Source organism: Ziziphus jujuba, chromosome 9, assembly GCF_031755915.1.
Source record: "Ziziphus jujuba cultivar Dongzao chromosome 9, ASM3175591v1".
NCBI lineage: Eukaryota > Viridiplantae > Streptophyta > Magnoliopsida > Rosales > Rhamnaceae > Ziziphus > Ziziphus jujuba.
In genome coordinates, this window is record NC_083387.1 from 13693389 (window position 1) to 13714180 (window position 20792).

At 30.3% G+C, this 20792-nt stretch overlaps 2 protein-coding genes across 2 annotated transcripts; both read left to right on the plus strand.

The window, feature by feature from the left end:
• The first annotated feature begins 289 nt into the window (after window positions 1–289).
• Window positions 290–892, plus strand: LOC132799393 (uncharacterized). The gene has a single exon (XM_060811199.1). It carries the CDS (start codon window positions 290–292, stop codon window positions 890–892), a length of 603 nt encoding a protein of 200 aa, XP_060667182.1.
• A 29-nt stretch (window positions 893–921) lies between these two features.
• Window positions 922–2005, plus strand: LOC125424180 (transcription factor bHLH84). The gene is made up of 4 exons (XM_048480987.2): window positions 922–1260; window positions 1344–1409; window positions 1516–1581; window positions 1844–2005. The coding sequence occupies exons 1-4, from the start codon at window positions 922–924 to the stop codon at window positions 1940–1942; spliced, it is 570 nt and encodes a 189-aa protein (XP_048336944.2). The 3' UTR covers window positions 1943–2005.
• Window positions 2006–20792: the final 18787 nt, after the last annotated feature.

A 20792-nucleotide genomic window follows, 5' to 3' on the forward strand; every position in this document is an offset into this window, starting at 1 on the left:
AATGAAACATTGCTTGAATTTGGTCTCTCTCTTAGTTGTACTGACCCCACAAGGGACTCGTGCACATCACTGGCTTGAGAATTGAGACTTTTTTAGCTGTACTAATGATTGGTAATAAAAAATTTGAGAGATATACTTCTTTTGTTGGGACATTTTTCCAAGCTTTGAGTATAAATAGCTTTCATATCCTTTGCCTCAAATTATCAAGCAAATTGAGCTTCTCTCAATTATTAGTACCTGAACAAATAAAAAAAATATCCTCTTCATTATCTAGGCACTCCAAGAAAATATGGAACTTGTTGGAGCTATTTCAACGGGAGAATGGAGCTCTCTCAGTGGGATGTACACGTCAGAAGAGGCTAACTTCAATGCACATGAGTTGTTTGCTCAGTGTTCTGTTCCAAATGAGTTTTCAAACTTAGGACTCCCATCTTCTTTTTGTCCTGGCCATGAGTTCCTTCACATGGCAGGCATAGGTTCACATTACTTTTCAGAAATTGATAATTCTTATTTGTATAGTCTTTCACAAGAGAGTAGTCAGAGTGGTGGTAGTAGCAATGTTTTCCCAGCTTCAAGCAATGAAAACTTCTACCTGAGTGAATGCCACCCAACCTTGGGCATAAATTACAATGGCTCCCCAACTTTTTGTTCCGGGGATTTTGACAATACTAACTTGTTTCTCATTGAAGGCGATGAGCGCCTTCACCAAGAAGTTGGCAATGGCATTGTGGAAGAGTCTGGCAGAAACCAACCTGAACCTTTTGTTGCTGAATCAAATTTTCAGCTCAAATGGGATGCTGAGGTGACTGTCCCAGATTCAGCCATGGAAAATAAAAACCCATCTGGGTGTTCAAAGAAAAGATGTAGGAATCCTGTAGAAGTGAGTACCTAAATAAATTTTTCTTTCAAATTTTTTCATTGATGGAATTTTCCTTTCATAAGAATGTAACAGTAATTAGTCATGGAATTATTTATAATCAACAATGTGCCCTCCAGGTCCAAAAGAATAAGAGGAATGTAAGATCAAGGAAGAGTCTAAAGCTTGTCTCAACAAGCGACAATGAAGAAGATGGAAATGGTGGCACCAAAGGGCAGAGCTCCAGCAGTTGCTGCACAGGGGATGACTCAAACACTTACCAGGAGCTAAGTGAAGGAGTGACTCCAAGCTCTAGCCCAAAAGGGACCGCGGCTCTTAACCTGAACGGAAAAGCAAGAGCCACTAAAGGGTCAGCAACTGATCCCCAAAGCGTCTATGCAAGGGCAAGTCCCTCAAAATGCTGGCTTATTGACTCGATTCATTGAGAATTTGTTGATTAAGCTGAACTATACTCTGTATTTTGCAGAAAAGAAGAGAGAAAATTAATGAGAGGCTAAGAATACTACAGAACCTTGTGCCAAATGGAACAAAGGTAAGCAGCATTAATGCAAAAAGGAAAAAAAAAAAAAATGATGTATTTTGTAAGGTGTGACACAAGAGTTCTCATATAATCATATTTGGTTTTCATGGAATTGCAGGTTGATATTAGCACAATGCTTGAGGAAGCTGTTCAGTATGTGAAGTTCTTACAGCTCCAGAACAAGGTAATGACACAGAAAAGTCTTTCCTGACGTAGATTTTAACATTAGCTAATAGTTAACAAAGAAAATGACACCAAACTAGGAAATGACTGGAGAAATTTGATATTAACATAAAGTGACTCAGAGCTCTTGATTGCATTATATCTGTCAATGTTCATCAGTGTTGCTCTTAATTGAAAACAGATACCTGCACCGCTCAGAAACTTTTCAAATGCCATTTACTGACCTCTGATTTGTTTTCTTTGTTGGTTTTGGATCTTTGCAGCTCTTAAGCTCAGATGATCTATGGATGTATGCTCCCATAGCTTACAATGGAACGAACATTGGATTTGATTTGAGGATCGCAAATCCAAAACCAACATAGAAGATAATAATGGTGGTGCATAGTTTTCTGTCTTGAAGTGGCCTGATTTTCCAAAGTTGACTAAGGGACCCTTTTGTATGAACAAGTCTGGTGACTGTTTCAGGGATTGATGGACACAAATTAGTAAATAGAATCAACGTCATCATCATCTCGTTTCACATTTATGATTAATAGACATTACTAATTCTGTTACTGTAATCATCTGAGGGGCATGGAATATGGAAACCTTTTGAGTCATGGTAAGAAGCTGCTATGGGGACGATTAGCATTGTAGTTACAAGATTTTTCAATTAATCTTTGCTCTTGATTTTGTTCGCTTTCATTCCCATGATTTCTTAAGAATAAGATCTAAAAGTTCACTGTATCTTACTATTCCTTGAAAGGATATTCAATGTAATTTATATTTCGGTGATAATTTATTCATCAGAAACTCATGATGGTTAAAGGCTCAAGATTTTATTAATTCTGAGGAATGAAATCTTATATACTATAAGGTTTTTGTGTTTGATATAAGTTGTTCAATGAGAGAATATTCTCTATCTTGAGAGCTATGGCAATGGAAAATCTTTGCTCTATATGTAGCAATAAGAAAGTGTCAGATTTGCAAAAATTTGATATCACAGTTTTATGAGATATGCAGTGAGTTTTCGAACTTTGATTGCTTCCAACAAAATCGAATACTTTTTGGATAATCAAATCTTAATAAAGATATGATCCTTTGGATCTTGATGAGTTCATTTTAAAATTGATCATAAACTGATCAGTTTGTAGTCCTACAAAATATTTGCAAGGAATTGTCAGAAATCAAGATGAAGATATTATGAGAAACCAATACACCATGACTTTATTAACTTGTTAATATTCTATTGATATGGCTCAAAAAGATCAGGACAATTCGATCGAGTACACACCTCCCATTGTAATATCTATAGTCTCTTTTTTTTCTCTATTTTTTTCCCCCAAAAAAATATATACATAGTCTTTATATCATACAGATATCCACAAATTTTTATCTTAAAAATACAAATACAAATAAAGCAACATGTTGCAAGATATATATATATATATATATATTTCATACATGTTACTTAATGCGTATGTATGTCTATATATATATGAGGAGTGAGATCACAACTAATTTATTTTAAGGGTAAATGTTATATATAAATATATATATATATATACATGAGGAGTGAGATCATAACTATTTTATTTAAAGGGTAAATGTATTTTACGCCCATCAACTACTACTTTTCTCACTTTACCCTAAAATAGAAAACCTTTCACATTGTCCTTTGAACTATTATTTTTCATGTCAGTTAATTAGTCCAATCATGTAAATTTCCTTATTAAATTTGGTAAAATTATTCTAGCATATTGTTTTAAAGTAAAATGAAACATAATAAAACAGATTCTAAACAAAATTGCACAAGTTGTGTGTGTATGCATAATTTCATCAAATTTTGTCTATTAAAATGCATGCTTGAACTTAATTATTGATTGAAAAATAGTAGTTTAGTGGGCAAGAGGTTTTGTAATAAAGGAGGCAAAGTCCAAAAATTAGCATAGTCAAGAGAGGAAAATGCAATTATCCCTCATATTTTATGTATTAAACTTCGATGGTTTACAGTCTCTATTAAAGTATAGGTATATCAACTTAACTTTTCCCTTGTGAAATTTGAAACTTTGCTGCAACACATAGACATAAGATACAGCCGAAGAGAGTGCAAAATTAAGAAGAGAGATCTGTAAGAAGAAATAAGCCAACATAAAACTTTTGAAACATAAATTAAATACCTCATCAATTATTAAATACCTGATCAAGATAGATGAATATTTTGTTTTTCGTTTTTCCATCTATTAATTTAAATTAAGAACTAAAATTGTGGTGAAGCCAGACCGCTTATAATATGTTTGCATCAATCAAGCTTGAGTCAGCTGATTATCTCATTACACAGTCAACACGGTATTAATGAAATTAAGTATTCTTATATGCATTTTTCATTTTCATTGCCAGATGTTAGTGAGCACAAATTAAATGCTTATGTTAGCATAATATACTCATATCATAATCATATAATTAAGCTATAAATAGGTCTATCTCCAACCGCCAATCCAAAATATTATAAATAAAGCAGAAATTTGTAGCATTTTTATGGTTTTTAAGGCATTAAGCATGGAATATTGATAGAAAAATCTAGTCAATTTAATTTACCATCAAACCAAAAATTAATATAAGAGCCTCCTTTTTTTTCTTTCTTTTTCTTTTTTTTTTGGTCCAAATTGGTTTAATCTATTAAAACTTTTATTAAATTAAATATATAGTCTTTTCAAAAGAATATATATATATATATATATATATATATATATATTAATATATGTTATTTAACTCCCTAAAAGGAAAGAAGTGATATGTAGAGAATATTGGGAATGCTATACAGGATCGTCTTCTTTCAGTTTGCTTAAATGTAGAGCTACCAGCTCTAATTTTATTAAATGATTACATAAACTAAGATAACCACCAAGAATATATAATTAGTAATTAATTAGTTGCCAAAAAATTAGTAATTAATTATATATTATTACCAAAAAATAATAATAATTATTTATATATATATAAGCTTAAGTTATTAATACGTAGATTTAGTATTAAGCAATGCTAAAGAATTTTTTTACCAAAATTTTTGTAACCAAATTATATGGTAGTTTTTTAATAGTGTTAAATTGATATTGTCTTATATACATAGGTAGATAAACCATTTAAAAGTTACTAAATCATGGATACTAAAATTTTAATTAAAAAAATTGATCACTCTAAATTTATCCTTTAGTATTATGAAAGTATGATTCATTCTGATTGATGAATCATAATTCCGAGCTAAACCATAGCTTAAGAAGTTCAAATGTCTTATCAAAATGGCTGAGCTATGTGTTACCTAGCTGTCTGAGGGCCTTTATGACTATGACATGTATCTTGGCATTGGAAGAGGCTTCACCTGTTTTGCAAGTGGAAGATCATGCTGTATAAGCCTTTCCCTTAGACTGATTGAGCCTCTTCCTCAAGCTTGCTGAGATAACTTGCCAAGAACTTGTTGGGCAAAGTCTAAAAATGTTTGCTTTGGAATGACCAAGACATATACCTGAGGCATATGTTAGGCACATGTTAGGCACTCCGTCTGAATAACTTCTCACATGAAACTTATTCTAAGATGTTACATGACATCGTACTATTTCAATCTTCATTGGAATCTTACTTTCCTAAAGCAAAGCTCTGTGATCTAATGATTTGGTTTTCCTTGTTGCACATGACGGCCTAGTGTCACAATGCATAAATATATGTTATGTTCTACATGCAAGGCATACAACTCATCTATCAACCCTAATTGCACTTTGGCATCCAAAACACTCTCACTAAATTGAGTATCAAAGTGTTTTTAGTCGGCACCACACCCATGCTCTAAGAAATTTCATGGTTCTTTTATTTTTGCAAGATTCGGATCAAAGATTCGGCAAATGTGGTAGTGTGAAAAAGTGCTTCTACATGTATGTATATTAAGCTATGTCAACATTCCCCTTCACTTGTAAATTAGGATTTTGGGCTCTAGTACCATATTAAATTATCAATATTTTCAAAAAAATTAAACTATTAGGATGTGGGTTTAGTATGTATATTAAAGACAGGATCGCTACTAGCGTCCTTCTCAAACATTGTGAAGTGGTCCTGCCTAGGAAATATAATATCATTCTTTTATTTTCCCCTTATTCCCAAAAATGGATTCTCAATACTATATACTTAGCAATATCATACATAAATCATATACAATAAAATTAATGTAAATATTTAAATAACCAAATTTTAAGTAAATCTAAAATATTTTAAGATTATATATATATATATGGCAGAAAGAAAATTAATTGTCCCAAAAATCATTTAAAATAGAAAAATTTATTTAATATTAGACAATCATTTTAAAACATCAAAAATCTTTTAACACTTACTACTCAATCATAGTAACAATTTAAACTCCAAGGTTCATAATCACTCCATGAGCATATTAGAATTTGGAAATATTTAAAATCTTGCCAAAAATCATATGAAATAATAATTTATCTATATATAAAAATTCTCTCATCAGAACGTGCTGTGAAATTTTCATGCGAACTCCAGCGATCTAAATAAGGATATGCGGCTATTTCAAAGTACATGTATATCCTTAATTTGTACACTTAGGTTCGCATGAAAATTTCAATATGATTTCCTGACAAAAGAATGACCGCATATATATATATATATATATAAACATACAATAAAGCTTTAATGAGGACATCATTAACGTTATATATATATATAAATAATGCTTTCTATATATGTTTAGTAATATACTTTCTTGTTCAACTCAAGATGATAATTGAACACATACATATATTTGTAGTCTAAGTAGCTTCTTCTACACACAACATGCCTCATTTTCAGTTTATCCATAATTAGAATATCCTATATTAAATATTATATATATATATATATTATATAAGTGTTAGTACTTATAAAATTTCATACAACATAATATTATAATATAAACTCACATGATAATTTACATATTTAAATTAGCAATTATATGTAAGGTTCATATCAGTGAAATCAAATAAAATTCAAAAGATTAACAAATGAAACACATAATACACAATAAACTTATTTGACCTATTAATGAGGTATATTTGCAATTATGATCATATTATAATTTCAAAAATATTTAGTTTATTACTTAAGCTTGTATTTACTTTTTTTAATTTAATTTTTTAGATGTATAAAACAAACAAGTCTATTTACAGGATTAAAAGTTATATATTTTATAATTTGAAAGCAAAGTCAACTTTAACAAGTCAACGGATTAGGTGACAGATTATATAATAAGTTAATAAATGGGTTTAGGTTTATATATTTTCATACGAAAACTTAAAAGATCGAGTACAAATGGACTAAATTTCACATAGATATAACACAAACGGATACATACATGATTCAGTACGATAGTTTACCAAGTCTAGTAAAATAAAATCAAACATAATTACTTCAAAGTTGAAAATCAAAAGTAAAATAAAATCCAACATAAAAATTAAACTTTTTGGGTCTTTTTCTTTCTTCAATGTTGATTGTTTAGGAGGCTGCAAAACCAAATGATCTTATAATCTAAAAGGTTAAATACATAGTTTCACTTTCGACCCTTTAATCTAAAACCGTTCAGCCTTCAAGTTACAATTGGTTATAATTTGGTCCAACCAGAATCTTTTTGAGTTCAGTCCTACTTCACCAATGTTAAATGCAGTTTGGTCTAGCATGTTACAAGTTTCATCTTCCAGTTTTAATTTATTGAAATTTAAATATGTTAGCTTTATATATTGCATTTTTGCGCTTTTCAATTTAGGTCTTATATATGTTACCGCGGGTTGTCTAAAAGTTAGATTTGTAAAATGAAACAAATTGAAAGTTAAGAACCAAAATTACAAGGTTTTAGCTTTTAAATTTGAAACTCCAAAGTACAATAGTACAATTATCCCAAACTAGAAAATAATAAATTGAAATGGATCCTATTTCAAAAGTTTGTTGTTATAGCAAAACCTTTCCTTTTTATAAGGTGGTCAATCGTTGTTATTATACCAATTTTTTTTTTTTTTTTTTAGGGGACAGGGAGAGATGAAAATGATGATAACATTAATGAGAGGAAAATTGACATCGAGAATATAAAGGAAAAGGAATATTATGCCTAAGTATTTGTTTCGTTAAGGCACGTTCGCCATGCAAAATAATTGTAAGAGTAGAATAATTATTCCATAGAATTGACAATTACTATATTTAATATATTTTAAATTTTAGGAATATTTATTTAATAGAAATACTTATTCCTTTATTTTAAAGAATAATTATTCCTTCCAAAAAATTTAGAATTGCTATTCCTTCATTTAAAAGATAAATACTTACCATATTTAAAATATATTAATATCGAGATTGATTATCCTGAATTAAAAATGCATATTAAACTAATTTTCACCAAATTTTAAATTTTGAAAAAGAAAAAAAAATCTTTATAAATACTAAACATTAAACCTAATTCAAGATAATAACCAAACATATCAATAAGAATATCTATTCACTTTTTCTTTTTTAATTCCTATCAATAGGTATTCCCATTTTATTAGGAATAATAATTCTATATACCAAATGTGACTTAAGTATTTTATACAACAAATTCGATCTCATGATAAGCCTTTACAACCATATGTGATATAGGATTTCTTTTTTTTCATACTAAAACACTTATAACTTTTGGATTGATTGCTTTTTTTTTTTTTTTTTTAATCATTTGAACAAATTCCTATTTTAAAGAATAGAGGACATGTTTCGAACCCATGACTTTATAGGTATAGAAGTGAAAGGTATACCAACTAAGCCAACCTCACTTAATTGGTTTGATTGCTTATGACTCAAACAATTTGTGCTGGTTTGCTAGGCTAGTAGAAGAAATGTGGATTATAATGGTTATAGTTAGTCCATGCAAAATTTATAGGTATAGAAGTGAAAGGTATACCAACTAAGTCAACCTCACTTAATTGGTTTGATTGCATATGACTCAAACAATTTGTGCTAGTTTGCTGGGCTAGTAGAAGAAATGTGGATTATAATGGTTATAGTTAGTCCATGCTAAATTTAGGTTTCAATATAGATGACGCTATTTACACCATGGGTTATTCTATTAGAATTGCATTTGATTCATCCTAAATTCCCTTCTTCGAGCCTTAACTTTTACGCACTAAAAATTTTCTTTAAACTACCATATGTTTAGCCTAAAAATTTCAAATTGTTAAGATCTGTTGGCTTTTTATTTATCCTCTTTGCATTAGTTCAAATTTATATTACTAAACAAATTTAAAAAGATTGGCCATAAATTGCCAAACATACCATGTTTGTATTATGTGAATGGACATGTCTAAAATGTTTGACCTCAAGGTAATTGTTGTAATGGTCAAGTGGGATTGGCTTAATTGGTAAGTTATTTATATCTACTATTAAGAAGTCGAGAATTTGAGACATCAAGATAAGAAAGGAAATTATTGTAAATGATAAAAAAATAAAAAAGGTAATTGCTATAATGGTAAAAAATAAAAGATAAATTATATAAAATAATAAAAGCTCCCAAATTTTATGTAACTAATTTCTAAAATTCTTTTTTTTTAATCATTTTGACATTCATTTTTCAAGGAATAACTATTTAAAGAACCAATGTTTCGGAGAATACATTTCATTAAAAGAAATTGAGAATACCATATGTTTTGAGAAAATTATTTTTTGTTAGCATTAGATATATTTACTTATTTGCAAACTATAAAATTTCATATTAATATACTAACAATATTGAAAAGAATAAGAATCCTTTCCTTATTTTCTTTCAATCCTTACTTATGCTTGTTTTTCAATCCTAATTGTGGATTATAAATCCAAATAGTTGTTATCAAACTATTTTGATCAATAAGAAATTTGAAAAAGAAAATAAAAAATTCAAAAGAAAACATGTGCTAAATGACCAAATATAAATAAGTAATGAAAATAGGTAAGCAAAGGATCCAGGCATGATGGAAATAGTGGCTCTATCAAAACTATACTTTTTGTTATCCATGTTACATTCTACACATATTCAACCTTAACTTTATGTTTGTTTTGTTTTATGCATTACTAAAATATACCTATTTTACCCTAAACCTAAAAATAAACAAAATTAAGGGGGGTGTATTCAATCTAGAGTCTAATGGATTTAAAATGAGTTATAGATTTAAAAGATTTAATGGATTGTAATGGAACTCCATAGATTTCATAAAAAGTTTATAAGAATCTAACAAAATCTTTGGGATTAAGGTTGGATTTCATATTGACAATTTTCTTCATAATCTTACAGTTAAAATCCTTTCAAATCTATTAAAAATTATCATTTTTTAAAATCTTTTAAAATTAATGACTTTTTGAATACTATCAGATTTCAAAAGAATTCTACGAAGTTCTAATTGAATACATCTGGATTTTAATGGACATTAATAAAATCCATTAAAATCCGAATTAAATATTATTGGATTTGTATAGATTCCTTTAAAATCTAAATCGAATACCTTCAAACTTTTAAATACTTTTAAAATCCTTCAAACTCTAGATTGACTACACCTCCCTAAATATTTACTGCATATATTTTTGTGCCCTAGTTCTAAATCTGATTGCAAAACCGTCCTGTATATTATACCAAGGGAAACAACAAACTCTAACTTATGTAATGTGGATGTATTTTAATCGCATAAAAACTTAATCGCTATACATAACCTGAATGTATTAATATCCTCTAATATGTGTTCTGGATAAAATAACAAGCTCCAATTTATGTAAACCAACCACACTTTTTATGGCATGTTAACTTGAGTAACATACATAACTTAGATGTATTACTATTGTCCATTATATGTATATTAGAAAGGAAACAATTAGTTTTGCTTTATATATAAGAAATTATAAATATTGCACCTATACTTGTAAACTAGATTCCTTTTCGATTCTGGGATCTCAAATAAGTTAGAATACATGGAAAAAAGTTTTAAGAAATGGATAAAAAAAAATGAAACTAAACACATAAATCATTAAAAAATTATCTTGACACTTATTTTTTAGGTTTAAAATGGATAATTTATCATGCATTTTTCCCCAATTGTTTCCAACTGTTAAGGGGTTTAATATTTTTGTTAAAATGTGAAAAATAGTATAGCGTATGAAGATGTAATTTTTTTATTTTATTTAATGTGGTACTAATGGATATATGTTTGGAATTTAAAAATATAATCAAAATCGTAGTGTGAGTAATAAAATATGTAGCATGGATGAACCCACTCTAATGGAAAAAAGGCAAATTTCCAATCCTCATAAAATTAATATCTTAAATGCTTTAAGCTTCCAGAAGCACATTTAACCAATACCAATGAAAAGTGACTTCTTTGGGAAGCACTTTTGGAGAAGCAGAAGAAAAAGCAAAAGCAAAAACAGAAGCTGTCCTAAGCATGGCCTTAATCCAGGGTAGGGATCCTCAATCCTATCAGCTCAATTAAAATGTAATACCTAATTATTCGAAAAAAAAAAAAATCTAAGCCAATAAAGGTATGAAAACACATAGCAGCATTAACTTCTATTTTATTCTCTTATACCACTTTCCTTTACCATTGATTGCTTTTTCAGGTTCTTTCTTTTTATTATCAATTTCTAGTAATTTGTTCATTTTTTTTCTTTAGACCATTACATTTTAATCACCAAGTGGTCTTTATTCTTGGGATGTTTTTAAAAATGTACATCTTGAGAAAAAGGTTTTGCAAACTACCCCAATATATTTGTATTCAAAATTATCTTCAAACCTTTAAGAAATGAGATTTCCAATTCGGATACAAATTTATGAAAACTTAAAAGAAAAATTTTCAATTATTGGTAATTAAGGAAGACCAAGTTTGAATCCCATGTGAAGAAACCATCCAATAATAGGTAAAGGATGGTTTAATTCTTGATATATGACCTCTCAAATGCAAAATCAAACATTAAAGAGAATCATATCATTATGCATGATTAAAAAAAATTTTGATCCCACGTATTTAATTAACTTACATAATATGTAATGATACTTTATAGGATGTCGATGAGATTTCTAAGCATTAATGGTAGAACCTGATGAACGATAAGGCTATACAATAGCATGATAGGAATGTAAAGGATGGTTTAATTCTATATATATATATATATGACCTCTTAAATACTCTAATTTGATTGGTTTGAACTTAAAATAGTCTAGTCTAATCAAGTCTAGTCCTGTAACACAAACAAGTCCAATGTAAAATGAAAAGAAGTTAATGGAGCTAAGAACCTTGTTCACTTTAAAATTTTATCTTGTAACACAAAGAACTCCAATGTAAATGAAAAAGAAGTTTATGGAGCTAAGAACTTCATTCGCTTTAAAATTTTATAAATGACGTGTCAATTGTTAATTGACGAAACAGACATGGAGACATTAAAATGGTGCAAAAGGTCTAACTCCCTTAATGCAAACAAAATTTTACCACCTTCTCTAATATCTCCACCACATAATATTTTGTTTTTTCATTTATTTTCCTTTTTCATCGAAAGGTTATAGCTTGTATTCATTGGCTTGATCTAATAGTAAAAACCAATAAAAATATACATTGATATAGGAAGCCACTAAAACAACACAGTATTATTAAACTTAAGTTTAGAAAGAAAATCTGAAGCTCAAGTAGTCCAATTCTCATTAATAACCAAGCTCAAATGCTTTAGAATTGGCAAAAATGGCAAAAATTAAAACTATCTTGAGGATGATGAAGCTTTTATACAAGTTGAAAACACCAAAACAACATAGCTTGACAAATGTTTGTTATCCACGTGGTAATTCAGATGGTTTTAAATGTGAAACACACCATGTTACTTAGCTTGAAATGCCTCATCACTTAAACCATTTCCAGCCATGACTTAAAACAACAACGCTTAACAATAAAACCAAATACAAAATATATAAATGATGTTGTAGCACGAATATATGTGGACCAATAAATAACAAGACTTAGTATTGGTAACAAAACTCAAGTTAAACCTTAAAAGCAACAAATGACATAGCCTCAAACTCAAAATGATGTAGAGATGTAGTTTTCTTCTTCAAGCTTAAGCCAAGACTATTCATTATTCCTTCCCACCCTTTGAGAGCTCAACCATGAGGGAGGTTGAGGATATTTGAACCATGTCAAAAGGGTGGTATTCAAACATATATGAGACATTAAAGGTATTAGAGGTTTTTAAGCTCAAAAGTAGATTGATGGAATAAGCATTGTCCCTAAGCCATTTAAAACTTAAAGAAGACCTTTTTTTGGCCTTCAATTTATGGTAAGTTCTAACTGGAAACCTTTCCTTTCATAGATGGACCATTACAAGGTCACCAACATTGAAGATTTTTGGTCTTTAATGTTGATTTTCTTGGCTTTTGTGCTTCTAGTTGGATTCCTAAAGTGCTTTGGCCATTTATTGTTGAATGTCAACAATGTGTTTGGCCAAATTAGTTGTTGGCTTGAAAACCCTACTAGTATTAGGTACAATGTTTGTTATGTTGTTAGGTGGTTTCACACACACAATAGAATGGACTAAGGCTAGTGGATCTATTGAATTGCTTTTGTGTTTCAACACATAAGGAAATTTTTGGATTGTTTCCATCCATTAAGCATGAACTTGATCATTATTCTTTTGAAATTGGATAAATTGTAGAGCTTTAATGGTCATTGTGAATGATAAATTCCTTAACAAGTAGGCAGTGTTCCTGATGTTTAAAGTTTCATACAAAATCATATTGCTAAATCTTGTATATAAGGTCCATTTTTGCCTTGCCTCACTCAGTATTTCACTAAAAGATTCAATTGGTCTTCCCTCTTGCATCAAATAGCAGCAATTCCAATCATGGAAGCATCAATTTCTAATTTAAAGACCTTGTCAAAATTAGGTGGAGCCAAAACTAGAGTTTCACCCAATTTTTGATTTAATATATTAAAGCTTTCTTCTTGTTGTGTACCCCATTTGAATTGATTCTTCTTTAAAAAAATTTAGTTATGAGGCCTACAATGGTGTTCAAGCCCTTGATTAATTTTCTATAGAAATTAACAAGTCAATGGAAACTTCTAACTTCAATGATTGTTATTGGAAACTTCCAATCCTTTATAGCTAGCACCTTCAATGAATCAATTTTGATTCCATGTTGATTGATGATAAATCTTAGGAAGATTAATTCTAAACTCTTTAAGTCGCACTTATTCAAGTTTAAAACTTGTTAAAGATGTGACAAGTTTTCCAATTCAAAGTTGCTATAGAAATGAATGTCATCAATGTAAACAACTACAAACTTGCCAATCATAGGTTTCAAGATATGATTTATGAATCTCATAAAAGTGCTTAGGGCATTGCAAAAACCAAAAGGCATTACCTGCCATTAATAGAAATCTTCTTAGGTCTTAAAGTTTATTTTCCATTATCACCAGACTTTATTCTTATCTAGTGGTAGCCTTTCTTGATATCTAATTTAGTCAATAGCTTAGCACCTCCAAGTTTGTCAAGCATATCCTCAAGTCTTTGGATTGAAAACCTACACTTCATAATGATCTTATTAATGGCTCTATAGTCCATGCAAATCATCCATGAACCATCATTCTTAGGAACAATTAAGGTAGGTGCGAGGACTCAAACTCACTCTAATAAGGTGCTTATGAAGTAGATCATCAACAATTACTTATAAAATTTAATTTTTCATAGGATTCATTCTATAATGAGATAAATTTGGTAAAGGCGTCTCAAGAATAAGGTCATTTTAATGTTGCATGTCCCTCATGGATGGTAGAAGTAATTTTTGAACTGAAAGAGTGGGTACATGTTTGGGCCATGGAAACAATGTAAATATATTCTTGTTGTGTTTGATTTCATGTTCAAATTTGCTACTACAAATGGTGAGCGGTACAAGTTTGGAAGGTTGAGTAGGCATTGTAGGGGTGGGTTAAGTGGCGTTTATGGTTGATTTTGGATCATTTGAGGCTTTGCTAGGTAAAAGGACTATCTTTTTGTTGTTACAATGGAAAAAAAAAAACAAAGCATTTCTTTGCCATTATACAGCACTAAGTTTTCATGTTGCCATTATCTATCAAGTAGAACATGATAAGAATCAAGGTATTTCCCTATGTTGAAAGAAACTTTACACATCTTTGTGACCTTTGTCAAGACCCTCCTAGAGTTATCTATTGAAACTCTAGGATAACCAGAACTAGGAGAAACCCTGCTGGAAATTGTATAAAAAATCAAGCAACATCTCCCCTATAAAATTGACTTCCCCAGATATTCTCTTTCACAAAAAACTTAGTCCTAAAGTATATGCATGCCTTATTCCTCTCCGCATTACTACAAGTTTTCTTTGCATGATTCTAATAATAACAGCATAAAACTATAAATATGAAATATATAAATAATAAATAATGAAAGGTAAATGACTTTTTATAAGTCAAGATCCTTCCCAAGGTTTCCTACCTGAACCCAAAGGTGGCCTCAACTCTCCCCGAATTTTAACTTAGCATAAGAAATACATAATTCTATAAAATTCATAGCTATCCATGCCTCCTTATTACTACAATTTTACAATTTTACAGTATTTCATAAATATACCAACACATAAGTGTAAATAAAAAGATGATAATAATAATAACAATAATAATAATCATAATAATAATAATAATAATACAGGCCATCCCAAGTCCATGACATGTTAGCAATAATAAATACAACTATAGCAGTATTTGCAATAATAATAATAATAATAATAACAGATAAAGACAACCTAAGCGCCAGACCTTAAACTTAAATTGAATAGCTAAGGTCATAGCAATAATTCCGATAACATTATCACAATCCAAAACCAATGTAAATACATAATTTTTTTTGTATATGTATAAATATACCTAAATATAAAATATATATATATATACAGTCTCTTAAGGGACTTAATTGACCTGCTAGTAGGCTACACATATTCTCGAAGTTAAGAACATATGCCTGGAGGTTACAATACCTGCCTGAATGCTAATATACATATCCAAAGTGATAAGAACTTAGGTCGACTTGCTCCTAAACCCATATTATATTGGTCTGGATCGAAATTATGTTCATATTCTAATAGCCACCTTGACCCCTAATCAACTTGTGAATAGAAACCTTAGTATATCTCAAAAATACACAATAGGTTATGGATTGTCCTATTGATAAGTCAAACTAAAACAATCGCTTTTTATTCGATGTTTTAGGTGTTCTAAGAGAATATAGAGAAATTTTTCTCACAATAATTTTTCTAGATCAATAATACAGTGCCCTTTATTAAGAAAATAAGCCTTTAAATAGAGTAAAGTCATAAAGAAATAAAACCCTAAAAACAATAAGTAAAACTGGCCAATGTAGTTAAATACAATGATGTGGTTGATTCTCACATGTCTTTCCTAATCTAACTTGTATTAATTAATTTCTTAATTTCTAAAGAGGAATTAATTATTTTGCAATAAAAAATATTAAAATTCAACCTTCTTAAATTAATTTTTCCAGTAAATAATTAAATAAAAATAAAAAATAAAAGACTATTCCCTAAAACAAAAGTCAAATTTCAGATTTGGAAAGTAGTTGACTAGTTTTCCAAATAAGCAGTTCTTGTCCAATCTTTATCTAATTTAGGTTACAAATCCGATCCAACATGCCATGCAGAATGTCTAGTAGGATTAGAACTGGTCCCCACACATTGTCATTGATTGAAATGATCAAACCTTGCTTGGAATGCAAGTAAACTGATTCCCAGTGCCAAACTAGCTCAATCCGGCCAATGTGAAAGCTTGGACACTAATGACATACTTGGGCGCCTTTGCTTCTACCCTGGCATCATTTCATGGCTTTTGGTGAGCTCAAACATGTTCATAAACCAACAAACTCATCCCTTGCTACCCGGAGTCCTCAGATGCACCAAAACAGCTTCCCGAGTCCATTACTACCTTCACAACTTGGATGCTTAGCACGGGATTAGAATCTTCTAATATTAATACACCTTCTTAAGATTTAATTACTCTTTGTATGAAGCTAACAAGATTATAGATTATCCTTAAACCTCTTAGCTTGAGCTCTAGTAATTGGCTCGGTCTTCAATTGCACCGGATCAGCACCACAACAAGCAGTTGGTTGAACAGATACGGGCAGGTTCTCATCACAAAGGCTGTGATACTTGCTTGAAGGCTACAATACCTATCTGAAAGCTAGAACATCTACCCGGAGGTTGAAATATCTTCTCGAAGGCTAACCTAGATTTTTATTGTCAGTGCTAAACGAATTTTCCCACTACTATACAATGTTACACATGTACTCTCTAATTCATAAAGTCATCAATTCAGATAAATATAAGCATCGTGCAATAGACAATAATAATAATAACAGTAATCACAATTAGTTAAAATAGAACTAATAAATTGCACACTCATAGCAAAAATACATCCGATTTACTATAAGATATACCAATACACACTCCTATGATATTAGTTGTCCATAGATATACCACTACTAATACTGCCAAAGGTGGTTGCCTATAATGGTCATCCAACCCATTGATATCTTTAGTAGTAGAAATATGATACTAAATCATTCATGGGCCAAACTAGATCATTGCTTTGAGATAGTGTGTTGTACCTAACCCCTAACATAATCTATATATGTATATATATATTGAAAAGACACCTGATGCATCATACAATGTACCGATGCTGCCAAGTGATGTTTGACATCTAAATACCACTTGACAGAAGAGAGAGAAGAAGAGAACCTGCATGCGGCCCCTTTAGTGTCTCAAAGGTACCGATACTAAATAACATGTCATCCTACAGTTAAGGGGAAGGTGGCTAATGTCGTCACTATAAAAATAATACCACCAATCCTTACTCACCTTAGTACCTATAAGATGGCTAAATATAATCTATTATTCTTAAGCTATAAAGAGGGTGGCTAATACTATTATTGCAAAATATCTGCCCACCCTCGCTCACCATAATGCACAACAAATGACTACATATGACCTGAACACCAAAATCAATTCCGACACCGTACTATATGGTGCAACTCTAGACCAACTAGTCATGTATAAACATACAAATATGAAAGTATCAACTTCTCAGAATTACATTTTAAAAACCATGAACAAATGTTCTAAACAAATAGATAAGTAAATAAATAAATAATAAGGAACAAATAAAAATAAGAAAAATAATCAAATCTAAACAAAACAAATACTTTTACTATTCCATAAAACTAATCATAACTCTATATTTTTAAGAACAACCCAAAAATCAATAACCAATAAAAAAAATTTTGACATCCCAATTATAAAATTTTAGGAAGAAAGATCACGTTAAATTCATCTTAATATTAAATACCTTGATAACTCTCAATCCTTTAAAATCAACATTTAGGTTAATAAGTAAATCTATAAATAAATAAATAATTAATTAATCTTGCAAAATCATATACATTTACTTAATTATGTACACATACACACACACACACACACACACACCCTATATATATATATATATATATAAAAAGACATGTTTTAATAATATGATTGTTTTACCAAAACTAAAATTTATGATAAACAATTCTACAACCAACCTAAATAATAATTTGACATTAATTATGACCAAATTACTTTAGAAAGAAAATGGAACCTTTTTCAATCCAATCTCATAAAATAATTACTATTATAAATAACAATTATACTAATAAAAATATAAAAATACATTTACACATTCTATTAACACGAACACCAATTCCATCAATGTGCCTCAACAAGCTGGGTAGGAAAAAATCATAACGTATTAAAATGTCCCTCTGACAGTATAAATCCCTTAGGTCTACAGTTTCACATACAAGCAAATAATTAGGTAGACTTAAATAAGCATAACCCAATATTTTAAAGTTCACAAAATTATAAACCAACATTTAAAACAAATCAATGAATGAAATATTTCTTATTAAACATAAACATCTAAACCCTTTTTGGAATTTTATAAAATACCCAATTAATACTAACTTGTAAAATAACACATTTAAATCCAAATTTAATATTCAATATATGTGTGTGTGTGTGTGTGTGTGTGTGTGTGTGTGTGTGTGTGTGTGTGTGTGTGTGTGTGTGTGTGTGTTTATTTATTTTACTCCAAAATAAAATTTAGAATGCCACTCACAGTACTAACATTTTTCCATCCTTACTCTGTTACAGGTTCCACCATAAGTTCCGTGAGGTGCCTAAGATGCACCAAAAATATATTTTTAATATCAAATACATTATCCAAGTAGATTAGAATGCTTCAAATATTTTAAATTTTACTTTTACCACTACAAGTTCCCAAAGTTGGACTCTAAGGGAGTCCAACTATACAATGATCCCAAATGGCCTACTGCCCAAAATTTGATGTTTTTCTTACTTATGCTCAATTTTATAGAATTGAGTATTTCATTACCCCTATTAGTCACTAGGAACCTATGTGCAATAATTTTCTTAGGAGGAGCTTCCAACACATATCAATTTTTACAATAATTTCTAAAATTAGCTAAAAAATGATATAATTTTAAATATTCAACCATATTTTGCAAGCTATATAACAAATGAAAGCTTGTGAGATAAAGATTAAGAATACTTAGCTCAAATGAACCCAACTTACTGTCCATAAGCAAAAAATGGTTGGAAAGTTTCAACCCAACATTGAAATTGACATAACTCTCAAACAGCTTGGAATTTGGAGGAATGAAGACTATATTTGGAGTCAAGGGATCCAAAATAGGGGAGAAAAAGGTATGGGTTGGGGTGGGACTGCCGGAAAATAGTGGAATTGCCAGAATTTGGAACTAGGCACGTCACCAATCGTCTAGTCGTAAAATTTGGTGGTTGAGCTCGCTGACAACTGGGCTTTACCAGTGCCCGTGCATATCATCACTAAATGGCCAAAAAATAGTCAATTTTGGCCAACCCAAGAGAGAGAGAGAGAGAGAGGGGCTTCATGGCATAGGAGAGAGAAAGAGAGAAAAAAAATGAAAAAAGAAAAGGAAAAGAAGCTAGCCATGTGTCACATGTAGATTGGTGACACATGACACCATCAGAGATATTTCCACATATCCTTTTATATGCTTTCTATTAAAACTATCCTATAAAATCAGTTCTAAAAAAATAAGCATAACTTTACAGATCCACAGCTTTTTAACCGTAGGCCCAAATATAGCATTTCACTAGTCCACAAACTTGTATCGATGAGTTCTATACAATGGTATACAAATTAAAATCAAAATCCGTACAAATGAAAAGTCAAATTGTAACTCGCTCATTAATCTAGAGTGTAACTTGTTTTGACCATCACATTTTAATCGCAACTCCAATTTTAGCATGCTACTAATCTATGAACTCGAGTCGACGCATATTTTGCAATGATGCCTCGGTCAAAATGAAATTGCTCTTATGGCTAAAAGTCAACTATGGGATCTTCTTGGTCAACCTGATCAACTGTAGTCAAACTTGGTTAAAAATTCAAATTCGGAGCGTTTTTTCTGGTCGGGGTATAACGTCATGGTTTCACATACCTTTTTAATTCATCCAGTTGTATGAGGGTTTAGATGCTTTATTACAATGAGGATAAAAGTTTTCACAAGAGCTTTGGAAACAATGCTCTTACTGCTTCCACCTTCAATTAGCATTTCATGTTGTATGAGAGTGAATAGTAATTTCTGCATTTTGCACAATACGAACAAAAGGTTCATCTTGGTATTCTTTCACAAGCTCAATTTTTTTTTTTCCATTAGCTTACCTACTTTATCCACATAGTCTTCAAATTCATTTTCAAAGGCTTTTGCATTGTCCACATAGTTTATTTGTTTTCTAAAGGATGCTCATTAGATTTGTGACCAAGCCAATTACATTTAAAGTATTAAAGGGGTTAGCCTCAAAGATACAGGTTTAAAGGTTGAGGTTTAGGTCACTAAAATGTGGGTTTAGTGTTTGGATTAGGCTACGAGTTTGGGTTTTAAGGCTTTGGTTTCTCATTGTAACATTTGTAAGTGGTCTCACGTTTGTGGGGCATGAGGTTTGGACCTTTATAGCTACCTTTCAATTTTAGTTGCCAAGTTAATTAAGTCACACAAGATCCATAATGGACTTAATTAAAGCCTTTCTTAAATTGG

Excerpts from the sequence above, each read along its gene's own strand:
- LOC132799393 (XM_060811199.1), top strand. The coding sequence starts at position 290 with ATGGAACTTGTTGGAGCTATTTCAACGGGAGAATGGAGCTCTCTCAGT.
- LOC125424180 (XM_048480987.2), top strand. The coding sequence starts at position 922 with ATGGAATTTTCCTTTCATAAGAATGTAACAGTAATTAGTCATGGAATT. Across the intron at positions 1,261-1,343 it reads CCCAAAGCGTCTATGCAAGG|AAAAGAAGAGAGAAAATTAA; the intron begins GCAAGTCCCTCA and ends TGTATTTTGCAG. Across the intron at positions 1,410-1,515 it reads TTGTGCCAAATGGAACAAAG|GTTGATATTAGCACAATGCT; the intron begins GTAAGCAGCATT and ends ATGGAATTGCAG.